The 23909-nt window shown below is 47.2% G+C and overlaps 1 protein-coding gene across 2 annotated transcripts in view; it reads right to left on the bottom strand.

The window, feature by feature from the left end:
• KHDRBS1 (KH RNA binding domain containing, signal transduction associated 1) overlaps positions 1 to 1380 on the bottom strand; it is a 44582-nt gene extending 43202 nt beyond the window's left edge. For both annotated transcript variants that reach the window (XR_746877.2, XM_010353869.2), the window contains exon 1: positions 701 to 1380. Coding sequence is in view for 1 of the 2 variants with exons in the window: in XM_010353869.2 (XP_010352171.1) it covers positions 701 to 1082 (382 nt within the window). In the remaining variant the exon portion in view is untranslated. The remainder of the gene's footprint in view (positions 1 to 700) is intronic.
• Between the last annotated feature and the right edge of the window lie 22529 nt (positions 1381 to 23909).

Here is a 23909-nt window from a genome sequence, read left to right as displayed (position 1 = left end):
ATTTCACTCCTTCTCCAATGATAGTGAACACACGGTGTAAAATGAAAGAGGGCAACCTTCAGGCTCAGTAGCAATTCTTACTTTATCAGCCTTAGTCGGAAATCTGATTCGGAAACCTCAAGCTACGATCCCATAAATCGCTCCTTCCTCCCAGCAACTTAAGCTGCGGCTACCGCTAAGTCCGGCTCGGCCCCAGCGACAGCGAGGCGCTGGACAGGGCATTCCAGCCTCACCTCACCTCACCTCGGCCCTTCCTCCCACGGTCCCTCCCCGCTCTGGCTGTCTTCACCTCCTACACCTTGGTCGAGGCGCTCATCGCCACCCGCGATCAAAAAGGGTTTCCCTTCGGGGAAGGGGGAAATACAGGTTAATTTCTGGAAGAATCTGTGCGCCCGGCAGCCGCAAGAGGAGGGAGGAGGGAAGAGTCGGGAAAGGGGCGGGGAGCTCAGCACCATCCATCAAGACGTTAGCGCTAGGAGATCGCAAAGTCGCCTTTGGGCCTCCACTGCAGCCTAGAAATTCTCCCACGCACTCCGGGCTGAGGTGGGAATGTGGAATCCAGGCTCCCAAAGATGAGGATGACACCGGAGCTCCCGACTGCCTCGGTCCCGAGGGGGCGGGAAGCGAGAGGAACAAAGCCAGGGCCACTCATGCCCCAGGATGGCCGGGCGACCCAGAGGGACCCAGGAGGCCCCCTTACCTGCCGTCAGCAGCTGCATGGCGTGAGTGAAGGACGGGTCGAGCGAGTCCTTCTCGGCCATGAGTTCTGGCAGGTACTTGTTCTCCGGCTCCATCTTCACCGAGGCTGTGGCCGACGGGGGCAGCAGCGGGGTCGGCGCTGGCCCGCCCACTGTCGCGTCGGGACCCGTGGCTGAGGGCGGCAGCAGCGGTGGCGGCTGCGTAGCGGGCGAGGCCCGGGCGCCCCCGCGGGACCCCCCTCCGCCTCCCCGGGACCGGTGAGGCAGCGGCGGCTGCCGAGACGGCGTCTGACGCACCGAGGGGTGGGCACCGGAGGGGTCCATGGAGCCGCTGCGGCCCGAGGACCGGCTCATGCGCGCGGCGGGGTCGTCCCGGCGCTGCATCGGGGAGAATGTGCGAACCAAGGAGCGAAAGAGCGACGCGGCAGCGACGGAGGCCCGACCGGCGGTTGGCGGGGGTGGGAGAGCGGGAGCGGTAGCGACCGAAGCCGACCCGAGCGACCCAGCGAGAGAGAGCACCGGAAATGAGGCGGCGCGCGTGCGCAGCCAGTCACCGGCACCGCCCTTGGGTTTCTCCGCGGAGAACAAAGTCCCCAGTCCGGCCACGGCGCCTGCGCACCGCCGCGGCGTCCGAAGAAATCGCTTCCCGACTCTGGCTTTCACTCCGCGCCTGCCAGGCCAGAGCTTGACGCGCATGTGCGGGAGGCCGCCGGTTCCGTTCGTTTCCTTTTCCACGTGACTCGGCGCTAGCGTGACACGTGTCTCCTCCCTCTTCTGGCCTAGTGCGTGGAGGGGGCGGGAGCTGTGGAATGTCTTTGTCTGCGCGCGGGCCCGCGGAGTGTGGGGCGGGAGACCTGTTACTCGCGGGGCCACGCCCTCTCCAACGGCTGAGCAGCAGAGGGAGGCTGTGGGGAGTGGGGTGGGGAGGGAAGTGGGGTGGGGGGCGGTCACCGAAGTAAGGAAATAAAAGGAGACTGCCTTGAGGGACACGGAAAGGGGAGGGAGAGAGAATTGAGACCGCCTGGGGAGGAAGAAAGGAGGGAGAAAAGAAGGCTGAGGGAGAGTCCGATGCAGAAGGGGAAGTTGGGGAAGGGAAACCTGGAGGGAGAAATTGAGAAAGGACGGCTCGGTGGAAACTCTGAAGGCTACTGGAGGACATGAACTAAGAGGGATGGCTCGGATCAGAGATCTGAAGTCTAGCAAAGAAAAGGGCCCCAGACATAGGGAACACAAGAAGTCGTTTCCAGTATATATATTTCCAGTATTACATATATTCCAGTCGGTTCTAAAACGGTTGCCGTTGTTGGTCAGGGAAATCTTAAGCAGCATTTTAGCTCTTTTTATATATTTTACTGCTTTCTCTGAATTCTGTTTTGTTTTGCCGTGTCATTGCCAATTAAGTGATTCTTCCGCCAAAAAGTGGAGTAGAGACCAGATCCATAATCCACGTTAGTTGCATCATTAGGGTGGCTCCTCCTACCACTCCAGACTTGCTCAAAGAGACCCTTGCCAGTACTCTCAAAGGCCAGATGGACAGTCTCCCACGGCGTTCTCCACATCCTGGAGTGCTATATGCAGGTGGAGCCTTAGGTCCCTACTTGTCCCATAAGCCATCAAAAGCCTGGTGCTGTCTCTAACTTTTCGTTCCCTCCACAGAGTTTTTTCTTCTTCCATTTAAAGCACTCACTCCCATCTCTTTTTCTTCTGGATCAATTCTCCTAATGAGCCCACACTTCAAAAGTCTTTGGGGCCTCGTGCGGTGGCTCATGCCTGTAATCCCAGCACTTTGGGAGGCCTAGATGGGAGGATTACTTGAGGCTAGGAGTTTGAGAGCAGTCTGGACAATGTAATGAGACCTCATCTCTACAATAAAAAAGTTTCCACGGTGCTCGGTGGCTCACGCCTGTGATCTCAGCACTTTGGGAGGCCGAGGTGGGCGAATCACCTGAGGCCAGGTGGAGACCAGCCTGGCCAACATGGTGAAACCCCGTCTCTACTAAAAATATAAAAATTAACCGGGTATGATGGTGCATGCCTGTAATCCCAGTTACTGGGGAGGCTGAGGCAGGAGAATTGCTCAAACCAGGGAGGCGGAGGCAGCAGTGAGCCGAGATCGCGCCACTGCACTCCAACCTGGGCAACAGAGCGAGACTCCGTCTCAAAAAACAAAACAAAAAAAAAAACAAGGAAAAAAGTTTCTTCGGAAATTGTCTTCTGAGTGCCTGGAAACTGTTGATTTTTGGATGTGAAACTTAGAACCCTTTAGAGAACCTAAAGGCCTTCTTGGGTTAAGGGAGAGGATTTACCAAGTCACCCACAGAAATGAAAACAAAACACACATATCCACGTAAATTATATATATGTAACATAAAATATAGCCTGGATGCGGTGGCTCATGTCTGTAATCCCAACATTTATGGGCAGATCACCTGAAGTGAGGAGTTCCAGACCAGCATGACCAACATGGCAAAACCCTGTCTCTACTAAAAATGCAAAAACTAGCCGGGCGTGGTGGCGGGCGCCTGTAATCCCAGCTACTCGGGAGGCTGAGGCAGGAGAATCGCTTGAACCCAGGAGGCGGAGGCTGCGGTGAGCTGAGATCACACTACTGCACTCCAGCCTGGGTGACAGAGCGAGACTCCTCCTCAAAAAAAAAAAAAAAAAAAAAAAAAAAAAAATATATATATATATATATATATATACATTTACTTTGAGGTTCCAAGAAGTGACTCTTGTCCTCAGTCAAGTAGGAAAAAAAATATTTTTGAGTGCTTGTAATGAATGAAATGTGATGAATGTCAAAAAGATAATTGAAAATTAAGTGCAGGCCAGGTGCAGTGGCTCATGCCTGTAATCCCAAGGCAGGAGGATCGCTTGCATCCAGGAGTTCGAGACCAGCCTGGGCAACATAGTGAGACCTCATCTTTACAAATAATAAATAAATTAGCTGGGTGTGGTGGCATGCACCTGTTGTCCCAGCTACTTGAGAGACAGAGGTGGGAAGATTGCTGCTTGAGTCTGGGAGATTGAGGCTGCAGTGAGCCACTACTGCCCCCACTGCACTCAGCCTGGATGACAGAGTGAGACCTTATCTCAAAAAACAAAACAAAACAAAAACAAAAACAAAAAAAGGGCCAGCGCAGTGGCCCACTCCTATAATCCCAGCACTTTGGGAGGCCGAAGTGGGTGGATCACCTGAGGTCAGGAGTTCAAGACCAGCTTGGTCAATACAGTGAAACCCCATCTCTACTAAAAACACAAAAAAGCCGAACGCGGTGGCATGCGCCTGTAATCCCAGCTACTTGGGAGGTTGAGGCAGGAGAATCACTTGAACCTGGGAAGTGAAGGTTGCAGTGAGCCGAGATTGCGCCACACTGCACTCCAGCCTGGGCAACAGAGTGAGATTCAGTGTCAAAAAGAAAAAAAGAAGCGAAAAAATTAAGTGCTGTTGGAGTTCAATGCAGAAGATAGATTTTGGCCAAGGGAGGGTAAGTTCCAGGCGAAGAGAAGTGGAATAAATGAGCAGAGATGAGAATGTGGGAAATGTGTTCAGGGAATGGGAGTAATCCAGTGTCAGACTTGAAGGAATAGGTGGATTGAGAGAGCAACTGCATGAAGAGTGGGGAAGGGGCAAGGAGAATTTATAGTTCCCTTGCAACTCATTTCCACTGCCGCCCTTGAGGATCCTGCTTGAGTGGTGGTGATACAAATGGCTGAAGCGTCCTTGCCCTGTAATGAGATGCCCAAATAGAGATCCCTTGGGCTGAGTCTAATAAAACTTTGATAAATGTATGTCTGAGAAGGAGCTGGGTAGTGGTATCTATGGCCTTTCTAGACTAGAATAAACAGTTGCTGCATATGCATAGCAAAACATGTTGTAGCCATAACTATATACAATTTTAAAAACACTGGAAACAGAACAAAAAAATAACCCTCAGTCTTTCTGGGTGCTTGCCACATCTTTACTTGCTTTCCCTGAGAGTAGGCTGAGCGGGAGAGATGCGCTCTTCTTCCAGGTGAGAACCCTAAAGGTAATCTCAGGCCCTGAGTGGTTGAGGTTGCAGTGTACGTACCCACTAAGTGATGCAACAGCGTTCTATTTTGGGGTCCTTCTCGGGGCGTTGGGAAGAGTAATGTCTGCCCTGAAAGCCTAGAAGTCTGGAGTTTATTTTGTGTTGACCACAGTATGCTGCCCTAGGTCCACCTGAAAGGTAGCAGCCATGTGAAAAGACTGAGGTTGGAGTGGGGCAAATTCAAACAACCCGGCAATGCCTTGTCCTCACTGTGTATCATTTGGAAGACCTCTGAAACTTAGTTTCCTCTTTTATAAAGTGGGGTAATGACATCTACCCTGAAGGCTTGTTATGAACATTAACAAATACCAGTGTAAACCTCCTCATAGTAAGGCTCATAAGCAGAAGTAATCATTATTATGCCCTTCAGTGCCTGATGAAGATTTGTGGGTGCTTTATGTTGGCTGTGGATCTGAAAGTCCTACTTTCTGATCTGTATCATTTGCACTGAGTATAGCTAGGCTTGTTTTCCAGGGAGGAGGAGGTTCCAAAGAGAGAAAGTTTCTTCTACCCTTAATCCAGTTACTATGGTATAGGGTACAGCAGCAGTGCATAATGGTTCAGATGGAGATTGGTAGCTCTGCCTCTTACCTGCTGAGTGATTGTGCACAGTGTTTTGCTTTGCTACATTAGTCAGGATTCTTTAGAATAAATATGGTATATAGATAGATATAGACATTTGAGAGGGGACTTGTGAGGGCAATTGGTTCACATGATTATGAAGGCTGAAAAGTCCCATTGGAGGCTTTCTGCAAGCTGGAGACCCTGGAAGGCCGGTCATGTGGCTCGGTCCAAATCTGAGATCCTCAGAACCAAGGAAACCAGTGGTGTGATACTCAGAGGGTGAAGGCCTGAGAACCCAGGGGCTGCTGGTGTAAGTCCTGGAGTCCAAGGGCTGAAGAGCATGGAGATCTAATGTCCAGGGACGGGAGAAGAAGAGTGTCCTAGCTCCAGGAAGAGAAACAGGAAATCCCTTCTTTGCCTTTTGTGTTCATTCTGGGCCCTAGCCAATTAGCTGGTGCCCGCCCACATTGAGGGTGGATCTCTACCACTCAGTCCACTCACAGGCCACTCTCCTCTGGGAACACACTCACAGACACACCCAGAAATCATGCTTTATCAGTCCTCTGGGTATTCCTTAATCCAGTGAAGTTGACACCTAAATTAACCATCACACTAGCTCAGACTCCTTTTCCCTCTCCTTGATGAAACAGAGATGGCTGGGCGCGGTGGCTCACACCTGTAATCCCATCACTTTGGGAGGCCAAGGCGGGTGGATCACAAGGTCAGGAGTTCGAGACCAGCTTGGCCAACATGGTGAAACCCCATCTCTACTAGAAGTAAAAAAATTAGCCGGGTGTGGTGGCACCACTTGTAATCCCAACTACTGGGGAGCCTGAGGCAGAAGAATCGGAGGCGGAGCTGCACTCCAGTCTGGGTGACAGAGCAAGACTGTCTCAAAACAAACAAACAAGAACAGAGGAGATAACAATGTCTGCCCCAGGGCTGTTAGGGTTAACTGTGATAGTATCTATAAAGCACTTAGCACAGAGGCTGGCAATTAGTAGGTACTTCATAAGCAATATTGGTCATTGTTATGATCACCACACACATTTATTGAGTACCCTACTGCAGACTTTCACTTTCACATGACTCACTAAGGGAATGACTGAAAGGATTGAAATTTGCCTAGAGCTCCTGAACTGTGTGATCTCAGCAGGTGGGAGATCTGCAGGCCCCATCTACCTCTCCTGCATCACAGCCAGTTCCCAGGAGACAAAAGGCCCCAGCCCTGGGCGGGAGAGTTTCTCTTCCAAGAGTGTAGTTCAGGCGGCACGGTGGCTCACGCCTGTAATCCCAGCACTTTGGGAGGCTGAGGTGGGTGGATCACGAGGTCAGGAGTTCAAGACCAGGCTAGCCAAGATTATAAAACCCTGTCTCTACTAAAAATACAAAATATTAGTCAGGCGTGGTGGCGGGTGTCTGTAATCCCAGCTACTCGGGAGGCTGAGGCAGAGAATTGCTTGAACACATGAGGTGGAGATTGCAGTAAGCCGAGATCACACCGTTGCATTCCAGCCTGGGCGACACAGCAATACTCTGTCTCAAAAAAAAAAAAAAAAAAAAAAGTGTAGTTCATTTGTTCAGTTTTAAACACCACTTGGCGCCACATATGTGGAGGGAAGGGGAAGGAGATGGGGAGACCAAAATTCAACATTAGAGAAAGTCCCTACTCTCAAGGAGACAAATATGTAAATCAAGTTGCCATGTAGAATGAAAGGTGTTGTAACAGAAGACTGCAGACACACATGGGCATGCACAGGAGGGAGTGACTGACCAACTGCCCAGATGAGGTAGGAAAGCTGGGTATTTGGGAAGTGGCCAGGTGGAGGGAGGGCCAGGGCATTTAAATGTTGGGAATTCAGCAAAGCTTGGTCCTGTGCTGGTACTCCCTCCTCCATGTTTACAGCTCTGGAATTCAGATCTCTAACTCAAACTTTTGAATTCCAAATCCAGAAAGCCAATTGCATCCCTGACATCCTCATTTGGATATCTCAGAGGCTCCTCAAACTCAACATGTCCCCAGTAGAACCCAAACTGCAGGCATTAGCAGTGCTGCTTTGGACCCTGCTCTTTCATGGGACTTTTCCTCTCTCCGGCCTGCTCCAGCACAGAAAGAAAGAACACAGGGCTAGCAGAATTGAAGGAGTCGTTCACTTTGAGGCTTGCCCTTTGCCAGCCTCATAATAGTCTGAGTCCTGCCCACAGGGTCATCAGGCATTCCCACAGTAGGCACCTTTGGTAGAGGTAGAAGGGATCAGAGCAAGGCTGATGTGACCAGTGACAGCCTTGTGTGAAAAGTCCCTAGAGAAATCCCAGAAATACTTGGAGGAGACTTTGCTGGAGCAAGAAAAGGAACTTGGGATGATTAGCATTCATGTGACTTTGTTTGAATCCACAGACTGCTGAGGCTTGTGTGATGTTTGGATTATAATCGTCTTTTTTTTTTTTTCTGCCTGTCCTGCTAACCAGAAAGTGAGCTGCTTGCCAGGTGCAGTGGGTCACGTCTGCAATCCCAGCACTTTGGGAGGCCAAGGCAGGCAGATCACCTGAGGTCAGGAGTTTTTAGACCAGCCTGGCCAACATGTTGAAACCCCATATCTACTAAAAATACAAAAATTAGCCAGGTGTGGTGGTGGGCATCAGTAGTCCCAGTTACTCGGGAGGCTAAGGCAGGAGAATCGCTTGAACCCAAGAGGTGGAGGTTGCAGTGAGCCGAGATTGCATCATTGCACTCCAGCCTGGGCAACAGAATGAGACTCCATTTAAAATAATAATAATAAATAAATAGTAAATAATAATAATAAATAAAGATTACCTAGGCATGGTGGTGGGCACCTGTAATCCCAGCTCTTTGGGAGGCTGAGGCAGGAGAATTGCTTGAACCTGGGAGGTGGAGGTTGCAGTGAGCCAAGGTCGCGTCATTGCACTCCAGCCTGGGCAACAAGAGCAAAACTCTATTTCAAAAATGAATAAGTAAATAGGCTGGGCACAGTGGCTCATGCCTGTGATCTCAGCACTTTGGGAGGGTGAGGCGGGTGGATCAGCTGAGGTCAGGAGTTTGAGACGAGCCTGGCCAACATGGCAAAACCCCATCTCTACTAAAAATACAAAAATTAGCCAGGTGTAGTGGCACCTGCCTTTAATCCCAGCTACTCAGGATGCTGAGGGAGGAGAATCGCTTGAACCTGGGAGGCGGAGGTTGCAGTGAGCCGAAATCGCGCCACTGCGCTCCAGCCTGGGCGACAGAGAAAGACCGTCTCAAAATACATAAATAAATAAACAAACTCACACTCTACCCTTTGCCTTCACCACTGACCTGCTCCTCCTCAGTGTCTGTATCTTAGGGAACAGCATCCCTAACTCACTACACACGCTGGATATCTGAGACTTGTTCTAACTTCCCTCCTCTGCCTCATCGCTCTACCCCCACCACATACAAACCATTCTTTTTTTTTTTTTTTTTTTTTTTTTTTTTTTTTTTTTTTTTTTTGGGGGGGCGGAGTCTCGCTCTGTCGCCCGGGCTGGAGTGCAGAGGCCGGATCTCAGCTCACTGCAAGCTCCGCCTCCCGGGTTTACGCCATTCTCCTGCCTCAGCCTCCTGAGTAGCTGGGACTACAGGCGCCCGCCACCTCGCCCGGCTAGTTTTTTTTGTATTTTTTAGTAGAGACGGGGTTTCACCGTGTTAGCCAGGATGGTCTCGATCTCCTGACCTCGTGATCCGCCCGTCTCGGCCTCCCAAAGTGCTGGGATTACAGGCTTGAGCCACCGCGCCCGGCCACAAACCATTCTTAAGTCCTTTGTTGCTTACCTCGTAAATACTGAAAATCCCATCCACATTTCTCTGTCTTTCCTGCCTTTGCCTCCATCTGAAGTGCCATAATGCCTCTCTTGAACTTCTGCCACCTCTGACCTGGTCCCCTACTTCCACTCCTTTTCTCCTTTTCTGTTTTCAACCCAGAAGCCAGAATAATATTTTTCCTATTGCCTTTAGGATAAAGACCCCAGTCCTGTTAACATGTTTGACCTGCCCCTACCTGCATGCCTGACTTTTCTTTTTTTTTTCTTTTCTTCTGTCTTCTCTTCTCTTCTCTTTTTTTGAGATAGAGTTTCACTCTTGTTGCCCAGGCTGGAGTGCAATGGCACAATCTCGGCTCACCACAACCTCCGCCTCCCAGATTCAAGCGATTCTCCTGCCTCAGCCTCGCTAGTAGCTGGGATTATAGACATGTGCCACCATGCCCGGCCAATTTTGCATTTTTAGTAAAGACAGGGTTTCTCCATGTTGGTCAGGCTGGTCTCGAACTCCTGACCTCAGGTGATCCGTCTGCCTCAGCCTCCCAAAGTGCTGGGATTACAGGCATGAGCCACCACACCCGGCCTCTTTTCTTTTTTTATAGAGATCGGGTCTCACTGTGTTGCCCAGGCTGGAATGCAGTGGCGCCATCATAGCTCACTGCAGCCTCCAACTCCTGGCCTCAAATGATCCTCCTTCCTCAGCCTCCCAAGTAGCTGAGACTACAGGTGCCACTGTGCCCAGCTACACCTGGCTTTCGTACCTCATCTCATGCCATTCTCCTGCCTGGTTCCTGTGCTTAGCAGCCCTGGCCTTTTTCAGTTCCTCAAATAAGCCAGACTCCTGCTTCCTCTCAACCACACCCATTCTGGCTCCTTAACCTAAAACTCCAATCACTGTCCCCCTTACTCCAGTCTAGTCCCTCGTCTTTTCTTTCTTTAGCTCCTCTTCTTTTTTTTAGCTACTGTAATTCCTATATAGTCTTCAGATTTAGTCAATTGCCACTTCTTCAGGGAAGGTGTCCAGGCGCCCTAGTGCAGGTCGGCTTAGTTCCCTTTGTTACCTGCTTTCATGGCTCTTTCCTAAAACAGCATCTTTTAAATTTACCTCTTTGGGACTGGATGTGGTGGCTCATGCCTGTAATCCCAGCATTTTGGGAGGCAAAACTGGGTGGATCACTTGAGCTCAGGAGTTCAAAACCAGCCTAGGCAACATGGCGAAACCCTATCTCTACCAAAACAAAACAAACAAACAAACAAATTCTCTGGGCGTAGTGATGTGAGCCTGTGGTACCAGCTACTTGCTGAGGTGGGAGGATTGCTTGAGCCCAGGAGGTAGAGGTTGCAGTGAGCCGAGATCATGCCGTTGTACTCCATCCTGGGTGACAGAGTGAGACCCCATCTCAAAAAAAAAAAAAAAAAAAACCAACAAGAATTTACCTCTTTGTGATTATTTGAGTAACCTCCATCTCTACAACTCAAATGTAAGCTCTATGAGAGCAGGAACTTTGTTTCTGGTGTTTAAGGTTATGTCCCCAGCACAGTGCTGGGCTGGATTGGCTAATCAGTAAATATTTGTTGACTCAATGAATATCGATAGGAACAGCACGTGCAAAGACAACAAAACATTACAAAACTTGGTGTGGGTCCCTGGAATGGCAAGTTGCAGTATATGATCTAGATTTGGGTGAGTTGGGAGGGGCTCATGGAAGATGGCAGGAGATAAGGCCAAAAGGTAGTCTGAATCTTGATGCTCAGACAAGGAAATAGAGTGCCAGTGGAGAACAGTGAGATCACGTGGTCAGAGGCTGAAAGGAGTGAAGAACACCACGGCTCACAGGTTAGATTTAGCCTGTGCATATGTTTTAAAATTAGGCCTATCTAGGCTGGGTGCAGTGGCTCACGCCTGTAATCCAGCACTTTGGGAGGCTGAGATGGGTAGATTACAAGGTCAGGAGTTCAAGACCAGCCTGGCCAAGATGGTGAAACCCCATCTCTACTAAAAATACAAAAATTAGCTGGGCGTGGTGGCAGGCACCTGTAATGCCAGCTACTTGGGAGGCTGAGGCAGAGGTTGCAGTGAGCCAAGATTGTGCCACTGCACTCCAGCCTGGGTGACACAGTGAGACTCCGTCTCAAAAAATAAAATAAAATTAGGCCTACTTAATTGAAAAAATTGAATTAGTTGCCAATACTTAAACATTGGGAGATTTCACATTTTTTTTTAAAGTTCTGGATTTCTAGTTTTTCTTGAAACATCAGATATTCTAGGGACATACCGGAGCTCCGGGCTCATACTCCTCCAAGCAATAACTAGCTTCTGCCTTTAGATGGCACTACCTCTAACTTCCCAGGTGTTTATGCTACCAGCCTGCCTCTTTAAGCGTTTGATTGAGATAGTGATCGTGTCCTAGATGATTCCGGTGGTGGAATGGGAGACGAGACTGCAATGGCATTCAGAGGAGCCCAGGGAGAGAAGGGAGTTCACCCTCAATTAGGAGATATGTAGGCCCAAGGGACACTACATTTGGGCTCAGTTAGGCTCAGGCCTGGGGTTGGGGAGGCGGATAATATTCAGAACTTAGGGCCACCCTTTCACGTCAGAAGCTGAGTCTGGGCTCAAAGATAATGTAAAAGCAAAGGAATTCACTGTGATGCTAGTTGATCTGAGAGCAAGCTTTGGAATTTTAGCAAAATAAATGCCACCTTCTGGGCCGAGGCTCACCTCTGTCCTCTTTATGCCTCAGAGAGATAAAAGATGAATAAAGCTGTGGACCTCACTATAGAAGAAATTGGCAGTCTTGAGGGAAAGGAAGACATTTAAAGAACTAAATAATAGGCTGGGTGCGGTGGTTCACACCTGTAATCCCAGCACTTCGGGAGGCCGAGGTGGGTGGATCACCTGAGGTCAGGAGTTCAAGACCAGCCTGACCAATATGGTGAAACCCCCGTCTCTACTAAAAATACAAAAATCAGCTGGGTGTGGTGGCAGGCACCTGTAGTCCCAGCTACTCAGGAGGCTGAGACAGGAGAATTGCTTGAACCTGGGACCTGGAGGTTGCAGTGAGCTGAGATTGTACCACTGCACTCCAGCCTGGGTGACAGAGTGAGACTCTGTCTCAAAAAACAAACAAACAAAAAACCTAAATAATATATGCAACATAATAGAATGGAGAAGCATTCATTCATTCAACAAATATATTTTGAACATGTACCATGTGCTAGACACTGTGCTCAGTCCTGGGGACATAGTCATGAAGAAGACAGACATTGCACCTGCCCTCATGGCCTCATGGCGCTTATACTAGGTGGTGTGGGAAGTAAGGGGATGATAGAATTAATTCTTTTCTTTCTTTCTTTTTTTTTTTTTTTTTTGAGACAGTCTCGCTCTGTTGCCCAGGCTGGAGTGCAGTGGTATGATCTCAGCTCACCGCAACCTTAACTTCCCAGGTTCAGGTGATTATCATGCCTCAGTCACCCAAGTAGTTGGGATTACAGGCGTGCGCCACCACGCCTGGCTAAGTTTTGTATTTTTAGGAGAGACAAGGTTTTGCCATGTTGGCCAGGCTCGTCTTAAACTCCTGACCTCAAGTGATCCACCCGCTTCGGCCTCTCAAAGTGTAGGAATTACAGGCGTGAGCCACCATACCCAGCAAATAATGGAATTAATTCTGAAGGAAGTTTACATGGGGTGGGAATTCTGGAAGGCAAATATTTGAGCAGGGCCTTAGAAGGAAGAATACAATTTTGCTAGGGACTGGGGTAAAAGATAGAAGGTCTATTCTGTCAGAGGAAAGAACAGAAAGAGGGGCACAAACTGGTGAGAATCTGTGAGATGCTTGAGGAATAGCAAAGTTATCAGGCTGGAGTGATTCTTGTAGGAGAGAAGGAAGCAATTATTTAGACCCTGACATGCCTTCTAACCTAAATACCATTGTGTTTTTTTTTTTTCTAGAAATTGAATTATTCACAATGGAACTGTTTCAAAAATCACTAAAATGAGAAAGCAGTCCAAAAGTGAAAACACTGTTGTCTTAGTGTATAAAGTTTCACTGTGGGCCAGGCATGGTGGCTCACGCCTGTAATCCCAGCACTTTGGGAGGCCAAGGCAGGCAGATCACCTGAGGTCAAGAGTTCGAGACCAGCCTGAACAACATGGTGATACCCCGTCTCTACTAAAAATACAAAAATTAGTCAGGCATGGTGGCGTGCACCTGTAATCCCAGCAACTAGGGAGGCCAGGGCAGGGGAATCAATTAAGCCCAGGAGGTGGCAGTTGCCGTGAGCCAAGATCACACCACTACACTCCAGCCTGGGCAACAGAGCAAGACTGTTTCAGAAAAAAAATTAAAAAGTTTCACTGTAAAACAAGATGATCTTTTAGAAGTAACATAACACTTCTAAATGAGAGGAGTCTGAATTTCTCTTTGCAAATTCCCTTTAGAGCCTAAAATGTATTCTTCAGAATATTGACACAGGTGACACATTTTATTTATTTTTATTTTTGAGACAAGGTCTCATTCTGTTGCCCGGGCTGGAGTACAGTGGCGCAATCATGGCTCACAGCCTCAAACTCCTGAGCTCAAGCAATCCTCCTGCTTCAGCCTCCCCAGTAGCTGGGACAACAGGCACGTACCATCATGCCCAGTTAATTTAAATTTGTTTCTTTTGTAGAGATGAGGTTTCACTGCCGTGACCAGGCTGATCTTTAACTCCTGGGCTCAAGCAACCCTCTGCCTCAATCTCCCAAAGTGCTGGGATTACAGATGTGAGCCACCATTCCCAGCTGTGAATCTGATTTTTTTTCTGCAACTTTTTTTCTTCATGCCATCTTGTCTAAGAGCTTGTGTAACTTTTGAAGTGATCCTGAAGTCAATTCTAAAAGATGAGGTCCCAAAATACCTTTGAGCAATATGGCACTGTCAGAGCAAGGATAGACACAGCGCCCAATGTGACTATTTCAAGGGCAGCATTTGTTCCATTCATGAGGCATGCATACATTCATTCATCCAATGAATATTTATTACCTATCTACCTAATAGATGCCAGACATTGTACTGGGTGTGGGGTAAGCAGTAAACAAGATAGAGAGGGTTCCTGCTTTTGTGCTGCTTTCTGCATAGGGGAGACAGATAAACACCAAGTACACAGGGTAGAAATAATTTCTAGAAAGATGATAAAATGGCCGGGCATAGTGGCCCATGCCTATAATCCCAGCACTTTGGGAGATTGAGGCAGGCAGATCACCCAAGGTCAGGAGTTCAAGACCAGCCTGGCCAACATGGTGAAACTCCATCTCTACTACAAATACAAAATTTAGCCAGGCGCCGTGGTGTGTGCCTATAATCCCGGCTCCTCGGGAGGCTGAGACAGGAGAATTGCTTGAACCTGGGAGGCGAGGTTGCAGTGAGCTGAGATCGAGCCACTGCACTCCAGCTTGGGAGACAGAACAAGACTCCATTTCAAAAAAAAAAAAAAAAATGATAAGATACTGTGGTAGTGTGACTGAGAAGGGATGGGGTTGCTACTTTAAGCAGGATGGTCTGGGAAGGTCTCTCTCAGGGGTTCCTGATGGGGGAGAAGAAGCCAGCCATGGCACGTACTAGGGGAAGAGCTCTCTGGACAAAAGGTGCAGCAAGTGCAGCTGCCCTGAGGCAGGTACTGGTTGAGTGAATCTAAGAAAAAAAGAAAGGCCGTATGGCTGGAGAAGTCAGTGAGCATAACAAGTAGAAGTGAGGTGGGTGAGGTAGGTAGGGTCAGAATGCTGCACGGCCATGTAAGATGTGCTGAGCTTTCTCTGGCTGTTGTGTAGAAATTGGGAGAAAAACAAAAGCATGAGGACCAATTAGGAGACCACTACAGTAAATATGCAACAAGTATTTACTTATTGAGCATTTACTATGTGCCAGAAGTATGCTAGAGGCTAAGAATATGATGGTGAGTAAGATGTGGGTTCCTATCCTCAGGATACTGATGACGGGGGCGGGGGGGAACTCAGATAAGTACGTTGGCAATTGCAGATCAGTGTGGGTAAAATTATAAGAATAAGGTTAAATACAAGGTGTTATAGGAGTACAGAGGAGGATCACCTAACCCAGTCTCAGGTTAAGGAATGCTTCCTGGAGGAGGTGTCATCTAGGCCGAACTTAATTGACCTCAGGTGTTAGTCAGGTAAAGGACTGGAGAAGCGCATCCGACGCGCATGAGAGGGTGTAGAGGGGAGAGAGAACTTGGTTGTTTGAGGACCTACCTGTAGTTCAGCCTGGCTGGATCTTACAGGTTTATATCCTGTTAAAAAAGAGATCAGTCTAAGTTTATTTTATTATTTTTTATTTTTTGAGACAGAGTTTAGCTCTTGTCATCCAGGCTGGAGTGCAATGGTGTGATCTCGGCTCCCTGCAATCTCCACCTCCTGGGTTCAAGTGATTCTCCTGCCTCAGCCTCCCAAATAGCTGAGATTACAGGCACCCACCACCACGCCCAGCTAAGTTTTGTATTTTTAGTAGAGACAGGGTTTTGCCATGTTGGCCAGGCTGGTCTCGGAGTCCTGATCTCAGGTGATCTGCTTGCCTCAGCCTCCCAAAATGCTGGGATTACAGGCGTGAGCCACTGCACCTGGCCATCCACTGTTCCTGGCCTATTTTATTCTTATAAGCCTCTTAAGTTTGCATAGGAAAGGCATTCAAAGGTTTCTCAGCAGTGGAATGACATGGTTCATGGTTGGGCCTGCCCAACTCTCACCTGCCTTTCTCCCTAATCTCAAGTTAGTCTTAACAATCAACTGCTGAGCTGAAACTTTGAACCTGATACTACACTCAGTGTTGATAAAAAGGAGAGCATAGGCCGGGCGCGGTGGCTCAAGCCTGTAATCCCAGGACTTTGGGAGGCCGAGACGGGCGGATCACAAGGTCAGGAGATCGAAACCATCCTGGCTAACACTGTGAAACCCCGTCTCTACTAAAAAATACAAAAAACTAGCCGGGTGAGGTGGCGGGCGCCTGTAGTCCCAGCTACTCGGGAGGCTGAGGCAGGAGAATGGCGTGAACCCGGGAGGCAGAGCTTGCAGTGAGCTGAGATCCGGCCACTGCACTCCAGCCTGGGCGACAGAGTGAGACTCAGTCTCAAAAAAAAAAAAAAAAAAAAAAAAAAGGAGAGCATATTGGTCCTACTGAGTAGCTAGGACTACAGATGTGCACCACCATGTCTGGCTAATTTTTGTATTTTTAGTAGAGATGGGGTTTCACCATGTTGGCCAGACTGGTCTCGAACTCCTGACCTCAAATGATCCACCTGCCTTGGCCTCCCAGAGTGCTGGGATTTTAGGTGTGAGCCACCGTTCTCACTTCCTACCTAGGTGAAAAGGAACAAAGGAGGGAAAAATCAATATGTTTTTAGTCTCTGAGTATTGGAACAGGACTACCCGGAAAACTGCCTGAGACCACTTACATGCTATCATCAGTGAGGCCACAGCCCAGGAATAGAGTGTAGTAAACAGACTTGAGGCCTACTTTGACTTTTTTTTTTTTTTTGAGATGGAGTCTTGCTCTGTTGCCCAGGCTGGAGTGCAGTGGTGTGATCTCGGCTCACTGCAAGCTCTGCCTCCTGGATTCACGCCATTCTCCTGGCTCAGCCTCCTGAGTAGCTGGGACTACAGGCACCTGCTACCATGCCTGGCTAATTTTTGTATTTTTAGTAGAGACGGGGTTTCACCGTGTTAGCTGGGATGGTCTCGATCTCCTGACCTTGTGATCCGCCTGCCTTGGCCTCCAAAGTGCTGGGATTACAGGCGTGAGCCACCGAGCCTGGCCTTTCTTTAAGTTTTTTTAAATGAACTTTTGGAAAATCTAATTTTTCAAAACTTGGGACTAGTCAGTTGATTGTGTGACCCAATAAGCTGACTCACTAGGCTTGTCCCTAAGCTGTAGGGGGATGTGTATAAAATGGATACCTTATCAACATGATTGGTCTACATTTCTTGGGATAGCAGTTCACTATCTGTGCCAAGCTCACTAGGGCACTTTTGACTCTAAAATACTTTTTTTTTCTTGTTTTTGAGATGGGGTCTCACTCTGTCCCCCAGGCTGGAGTGCAGTAGTGCAATCTTGGTTCACGGCAGCCTTGACCTCCTGGGCTCAAGTGATCCTCCCAGCTCAGCCCCTCTGAATAGCTACAACTATAGGCACCTGCCACCATGCCCAGCTAAGTTTTGTATTTTTTGTAGAGACTGGGTTTTGCCAAGTTGCCCAGGCTGGTCTCAAACTCGTGGGCTCAAGCGATCCTCCCACCTCAGCCTCTTGAAGTGCTGGGATTATAGGTGTGAGCCACTGCGTCCAGCTTGAGATACTTCTTTTGACAGGATAGGCTGATCCTACTTCTCTTCACATTACATTTACTTACTGGGAACTTGGAATTGCAGGAATAAGAAATAATGATAGCCAACATCTATATGTGTTTAGTTATTTAATTCTTACAACAGTCCTCTGAAGCTGGTACTCTTATTCCCATTTTACAGCTGAGAAAATGAAAGCACAAGGAGGTTAAGTCACTCGCAAGGTTACTGCAGATTTGAATTCAGGTAGTCTAACTCAAGAGCCCAATTTTTTTTGTGTTTTTTTTTTTTTTTTTTTTTTTTTTTTTTGAGATGGAGTCCTGCTCTGTTGTTCAAGCTGGAGTGCAAGTGGCATGATCTTGGCTCACTGCAACCTCTGCCTCCCAGGTTCAAGCAATTCTCCTGCCTCAGCCTACTGAGTAGCTAGGACTACAGGTGTGCACCACCATGTCTGGCTAATTTTTGTATTTTTAGTAGGGATAGGGTTTCATCACGTTGGCCAGGCTGGTCTCGAGCTCCTGATCTCAAGTGATCCGCCTGCCTTGGCCTCCCAGAGTGCTGGGATTTCAGGTGTGAGCTACCGTGCCCAGCTGAAAGCCCAAATGTTTTAAGCATTATCATAGGTGTGACTTACTTAGGGATTTAAAGACAAACATTTAATCATAAACCCTTAAAACTGGCAAATTCTGGCCCCTAGTTCCGTAAAATGTGGTTTACCTATACTGACTTCAATGATTATACAGTGGTTTCAGTGTCCTACAAGATAAACTTACAACTCATTAAAACAGAATTTCTTTGTATCATGTTGACCTAAGTGAAAAATTTATTCTAAAACTATTTTTATTTTAAATATCTATGATAAAATTTAAATTAAGCATTTGTGCTTTCTTTCTGAAAGTTTTATCAAGTGTTTTTTTTTTGGGGGGGGGGGAAGGGAAATGATCCAACCTTCTAAAAAATGACCTAAAGGAAACTTAAGTTGGAGTCGTCTTTTCCTCTTGATAAATTTTCCTGTTATAAGCAGAGACTTCTGAAATCTTTCATTCATCTTAGAACCCAATACCTATAATGCCTAGTGAGTAATAACTATTAGAAACCACAATTGCTAATATTTTTAAAATAATTTAGTATATGCCAGTCTCTTTGTAAGCCTTTAAGTCTGGGAGAAAGGACAATAGTTACACCCACTTTATAGAGAAGAAGAAACTGAGGCTCAAAAAGTTAAATAATCCGCGCACGTCACATACGTGGTGAACTAAAGCTTGAAATCCAGGGCTGTCTGATTTCAAAGTCCAAGCTCATAGCTCCCAAATAATTGTGGAGATTTGCTCTATGAAACACTTATTTAAATGCATGAGGTTGATTACTATAATGAGGGTGTTTCTCCCAGAATTTTGAACATGAAGTCAGACTCTTTCTTTCATCACACACTGCTACTCAGTTTAATCATAGATATCAGATCAAATTATGAAATGGGAAGCATTAGGGGCCATCGTCCTTTTTTCTTTTCTTTTTTGTCAGGGGAAGCAGGGCAGGGCAGAGTCACTCTGTCACCCAGGCTGGAGTGCAGTGGCATGAACTTGGCTCTCTGCAACCTCCACCTCCCGGGTTCAAGTGATTCTCATGCCTCACTGGGTCTACAGGCATGTGCCACCACACCTGGCTAATTTTTTGTATTTTTAGTAGAGATGGGGTTTCTCCGTGTTGGCTAGGCTGGTCTCGAACTCCTGGCCTCAAGTGATCTGCCCACCTTGGCCTCCCAAAATGCGCAGGCGATAGCCACTGCACCCGGCCTCATTATCTTTTTTTTCTTGACCAACACAAAACCCACTTGACACTTTGTTGATGTGTTACAGAGCGTATCACAGTTTATGAATGTCACAGAAATAATTACCACGTTGTCATTTGCAATTGAGCAAATTTAAAACATCTCTGTGAAAAATGCTGAAATAGGCCTAGCGGACATACTCTTATCTGTGTGGGGTGAAGCCATGAGAGCAGGGATATGAGCGATAATTAGGCATCAATTGCATGGCAAAACCCAAGTATCTGAGGTAGGGGTCTGCCCTGTATAACGTAAAAAGAAAATTACAAAATAAGGGTGATTGTGGTTTTCTTGGTTTTGTTTTTGGTGATGAGAATATAAAATGTTCTCAAATAACCAGAATATCCCTTGAACACTTTCATAGAGAGGTGGTAAAATCACCAGCGAAAATTTCCAGTTCAGATGTCACACCTTAAGAACTCTGGATAGTGTAGGAATGGCTTAGGAAGTCACAGCCAGCTGATTCCTGGGAATGCCATCAAGGAGACAGCAACCTGAAAGTTGAGGTGATGTCAGTTGGGCATGATGGCTCACACCTGTAATCCCAACACTTAGGGAGGCAAAGGCAGGAAAATAGCTGGAGGCTAGGAATTTGAGAACAGCCTGGGCAACATAGTGAGACCCTGTTTCCACAAAAAGAAAACAAAAAAGAAAAACAAGTTTTGTAGTGATGTCAAAGGATGTGGCATATGCCTTAAACAAGTCACCAGTATACAGTGCCGTCTGTATTCAGGGTAGGAGTGGAACTGATCTTTCTCACATTTCTACTTAATAACTCAGATTTTTTTTTTTTCTTTTTGTCCCTGTGACTCTGGGTTCAGTAGGTTTGGAAGTCCTATTTCCTAAGGGAGTAACGCTTCCTCCAGGGAACACAGACATTACATTGGTTCTATTAATTTGGAAGCTGAGACTTTCCAGTAGTCATTTTGGACTCTTCATACTACTGAACCACTGGCAGATAAGGAGTTTATACTATTGACTAGGGTGATTAATCCTGCATGGAAATTAGGTTGCTGCTACCAACAGGGGAAAGAATACTTGTGTTTATTCCCAGTGGATTCACTAGCGTCTTAGTACTCCCATACCGAATAATTATCAATGTAAAACTATAGCAAAGCAATAAAGACAGGACCACTTATGGCTTGAATCCTGTGGAAATGAAGGTTTGGTTCATTCCACTGAGTAAAGAATTTCCTCTGGCCAACATGTTGGCAAAGGGTGAGGGGAACATGGACTAGAGAGCGGAAGAAGGCAGCTCTGAGGACCAGCTCAGCCTCATGACCATCTCACTGTGACAGGGTCTGTAGCTACAGTGGATGCTTTTTTTTTTTTTTTTTTTTTTTGAGGAGTCTTGCTCTGTTGACCAGGCTGAAGTGCAGTGGTGTAATCTCAGCTCCCTGCAACCTCCACTTCCGGGTTCAAGCGATTCTTCTGCCTCAGCCTCCTGAGTAGCTGGGACTACAGGTGCGCGCCACCTCGCCCAGCGAATTTTTATATTTTTAGTAGAGACGGGGTTTTGCCATGTTGGCCAGGCTGGTCTCGAACTCTTGACTTCAGGTGATCCACCCGCCTTGGCCTCCCAAAGGCTAGGATTACAGATGTGAGCCACCACACCCAGCCACATTTTAAATTTTTTCTGGCAATGATTACTTCCTTCCAACATAATAGCTCCTGCCTGTGGCCCCTCTTCCATGGCTTGGCGTGCCATTGGGTTCAAGGAAACTGCATTTCCTCCCCTTGCCTTTTTAAGCAAGTGCAGTCGTGGTGGCTTCCTGCTATTGCTAGCCTGTGGCTGCCTCAACCTCCCATTTTGGCTCCCATAACTCTACCCATATCTCTTGAATATTCCCTTCATTAAAGTTTCTTGAATTATCTGAGTTTAGTTCAATTTCTTGCTAAGACCCTGAATGATAGATCAATCATTTAATGGTGAATTGCAAAATTACTGAAATAAATTTGAGTTTATTATTAAAAATAAATTGTGCCAGGTGCGGTGGCTCATGCCTGTAATCCCAGCACTTTGGGAGGCTAGGGGCGGGGTGGATCACCTGAGGTCGGGAGTTCAAGACCAGCCTGGCTAAGATAGTGAAACTCCATCTCTACTAAAAATACAAAATTTGCCGAGTGTGGTGGTGGCTGCCTGTAATCCCAGCTACTTGGGAGGCTGAGGCAGGAGAATCACTTGAACCCAGGAGGCAGAGGTTGCATGCAGTGAGCTGAGATCGTGCCACTGCACTCCAGCCTGGGCGAGACTGTCTAAAAAAAAAAAAAAAAAAAAGAACAAGTAGGAGGAATTGCTGGGCGCTGTGGTTCATACCTGTAATCCCAGCACTTTGGGAGGCTAAGGCGGGCTGATTGCTTGAGCCTAGGAGTTCTGAGACCAGCCTGGCCAACATGGTGAAACCCCATCTCTATAAAAAATACAAAAATTAGCTGGGCATGGTGGCATGCACCTGGAGTCCCAGCTACTCGGGAGGCGGAGGCAGGAGAATCGCTTGAGCTGAGAGGCAGAGGTTGCAATGAGCCGAGTTCATACCATTGCACTCCAAGCCTGGACGACAGGAGTGAAACACTGCCTAAAAATAAAAGACAAACAAAAAAAACCGAATGAGTAGGAGGAATATGAATTAGAGAAAGAGGAGAGGATAAAACATAATTACAGAATATCTTATTCTGTTTTTAGATTGCTGTCATACCTCCTTCATGGCTGCCCCTGTAGTTTGTTGATAGAATTTTTTTTTAGAAAACAAATCTGTATTGAGTCCCTGCTCTATGCCAGTGTAACAGATACCAAGGCAGTGCAGGTCATAGTTCCTGCTCTCAAAACATGCACAGTCCCAATGGGGAGTTAAGACATCTCAGAACAGTTAGAGACAGCTCATGATTAAGTGCCAATGAGTTTGGCCCATGAAAGAGCAGAAAAAGCTGAGTACATTGCCAAGGTTTGATCCCGGGAGCCTTGGAACAGTGGCAGCATTTATAAAAATGGAAAGTTGGAAAAAGCAAGTGGTTTGGGAAGCAGATATACCTATAGTGAAATATCACAGTCTATATAAATTACTATTTGGCTATGCAAATGAGCAAGGCTGCAAGAATAATGTTTAGACTGCAGGGTGCCAGGACCTGTAATAATTCCTACCTTTCTAGGTGGTATGCCAAGTATTGTGCCATGTTGTTTGCTTACATTATCATTTAATCTTCACCACAGTATAAGGCCTTTATGACTCCTATATTTTGGATGAGAAAAATGAGACTTGGAGTAGGTGGGTTGCTTGCCGAGGTCTTACAACCAGTGGGAAAGTGACAGATTAAGATTTGAACACAAGTCTGTTCAACTCGAAACCACTGTGCTGTGTCATCCAGGAGGATGTGGGAGAGACCATCTCTGCCTTCAGGTATACATTGAAGGCACAGGCAGGTGATCCAGCAGGCACTGACGAGTTCCTCAGACAGTCAGCTCTTCACCACCACCACCCCTACACCCCCAATACCATGAAAGGGAACTCAGAGGAATTGATCACTGTTGACCAGAGTGGTCAGGGAAGGCTTCAGGAAGGAGTTGAGTTTTGAGCCAGGCCTTGAAGGATGAAGGATGGAAATTTGAATAGGAGAGCAAATGGAGGGAAGAAATTCCAAGCAGAGGAGGATACAAATGTGAAGGAGAGGAGATGGACATGGTGGATAAGGGATGTACAGAATGGAGGGTCTGGACTGGGGCCTGATGGAAAGCCAACGCTAGAAAATCTAGGTATGGAAGGCCTTGAATGCTCTTGAATCTACTATAGGAAGGAAAAAGCCTTAATAGGATTTTGAATAGAGATGAAAGGGTGAAAGAAAAAGACTATCTGATGGTGAGCTTCAAGTGATATTTTTGGGAAGGTTGCGATATTCAGAATGGATGGGAATTGGACGTTTAAACTAGATCAGGCCTGAGTTGACATTGGCAAGAGGGAAAATGGAAAAGAAGGAGATGGACATGAAAAACGTATTTTGAAGGAAAAAACAGAAGGGCAATTGACTGGATTCAGAAAGAGAGGAAAGTAAAAAGAAAAGTATCTGAGATTTTATGTTGGGGTGGCCAGGACAATGAGATCAGGAGGAATGGCAGGCTGAGCTTGGTTTTGGTGACCACATAGTCTTTCTTTTGGGGAGAACAGGTAGAATTTGGGGGCTACAGGACTGTGGAATAAGCCAGGGAGGCTGAAGATACTGTGAAGAAGGGAGGAGAGAGAAAGAAGCAAAGATTGGGGTATTGGAGTCAAGAACACCAAGGGGGAGGAGGTCTCAGTGGTAGCCACCAGGGTCAAACAGTAGAGATGACAAGAAGAATAAGGACAGGAAAGAGACCACTGGCTTTGAAAAAAAATCAATATGCTCCTCCACAGTAAATCACTTTAAGCAGACTGTCATGTCTCTGTAAAAACTACCAAACGAAAAAGGTGAAGGATGCCAGAAAGAAGGTGATGATTCGGTACCAACAGCAGCTAATATTTCCTGAGTGGCTTCTGCATGCTTGGGCCCTGGTAATAACTGGACTTTATCCTGTTGACAAGGTAGTTGTTATCGATACCTTTCTACAGAGGGAAACTGAAACCAAAAGAAATTAATTAACTCTCCTAAGGTCACAT

This window comes from Rhinopithecus roxellana, chromosome 12, assembly GCF_007565055.1.
Source record: "Rhinopithecus roxellana isolate Shanxi Qingling chromosome 12, ASM756505v1, whole genome shotgun sequence".
Classification (NCBI taxonomy): domain Eukaryota; kingdom Metazoa; phylum Chordata; class Mammalia; order Primates; family Cercopithecidae; genus Rhinopithecus; species Rhinopithecus roxellana.
This window is presented reverse-complemented; position numbering and strand designations above follow the sequence as displayed.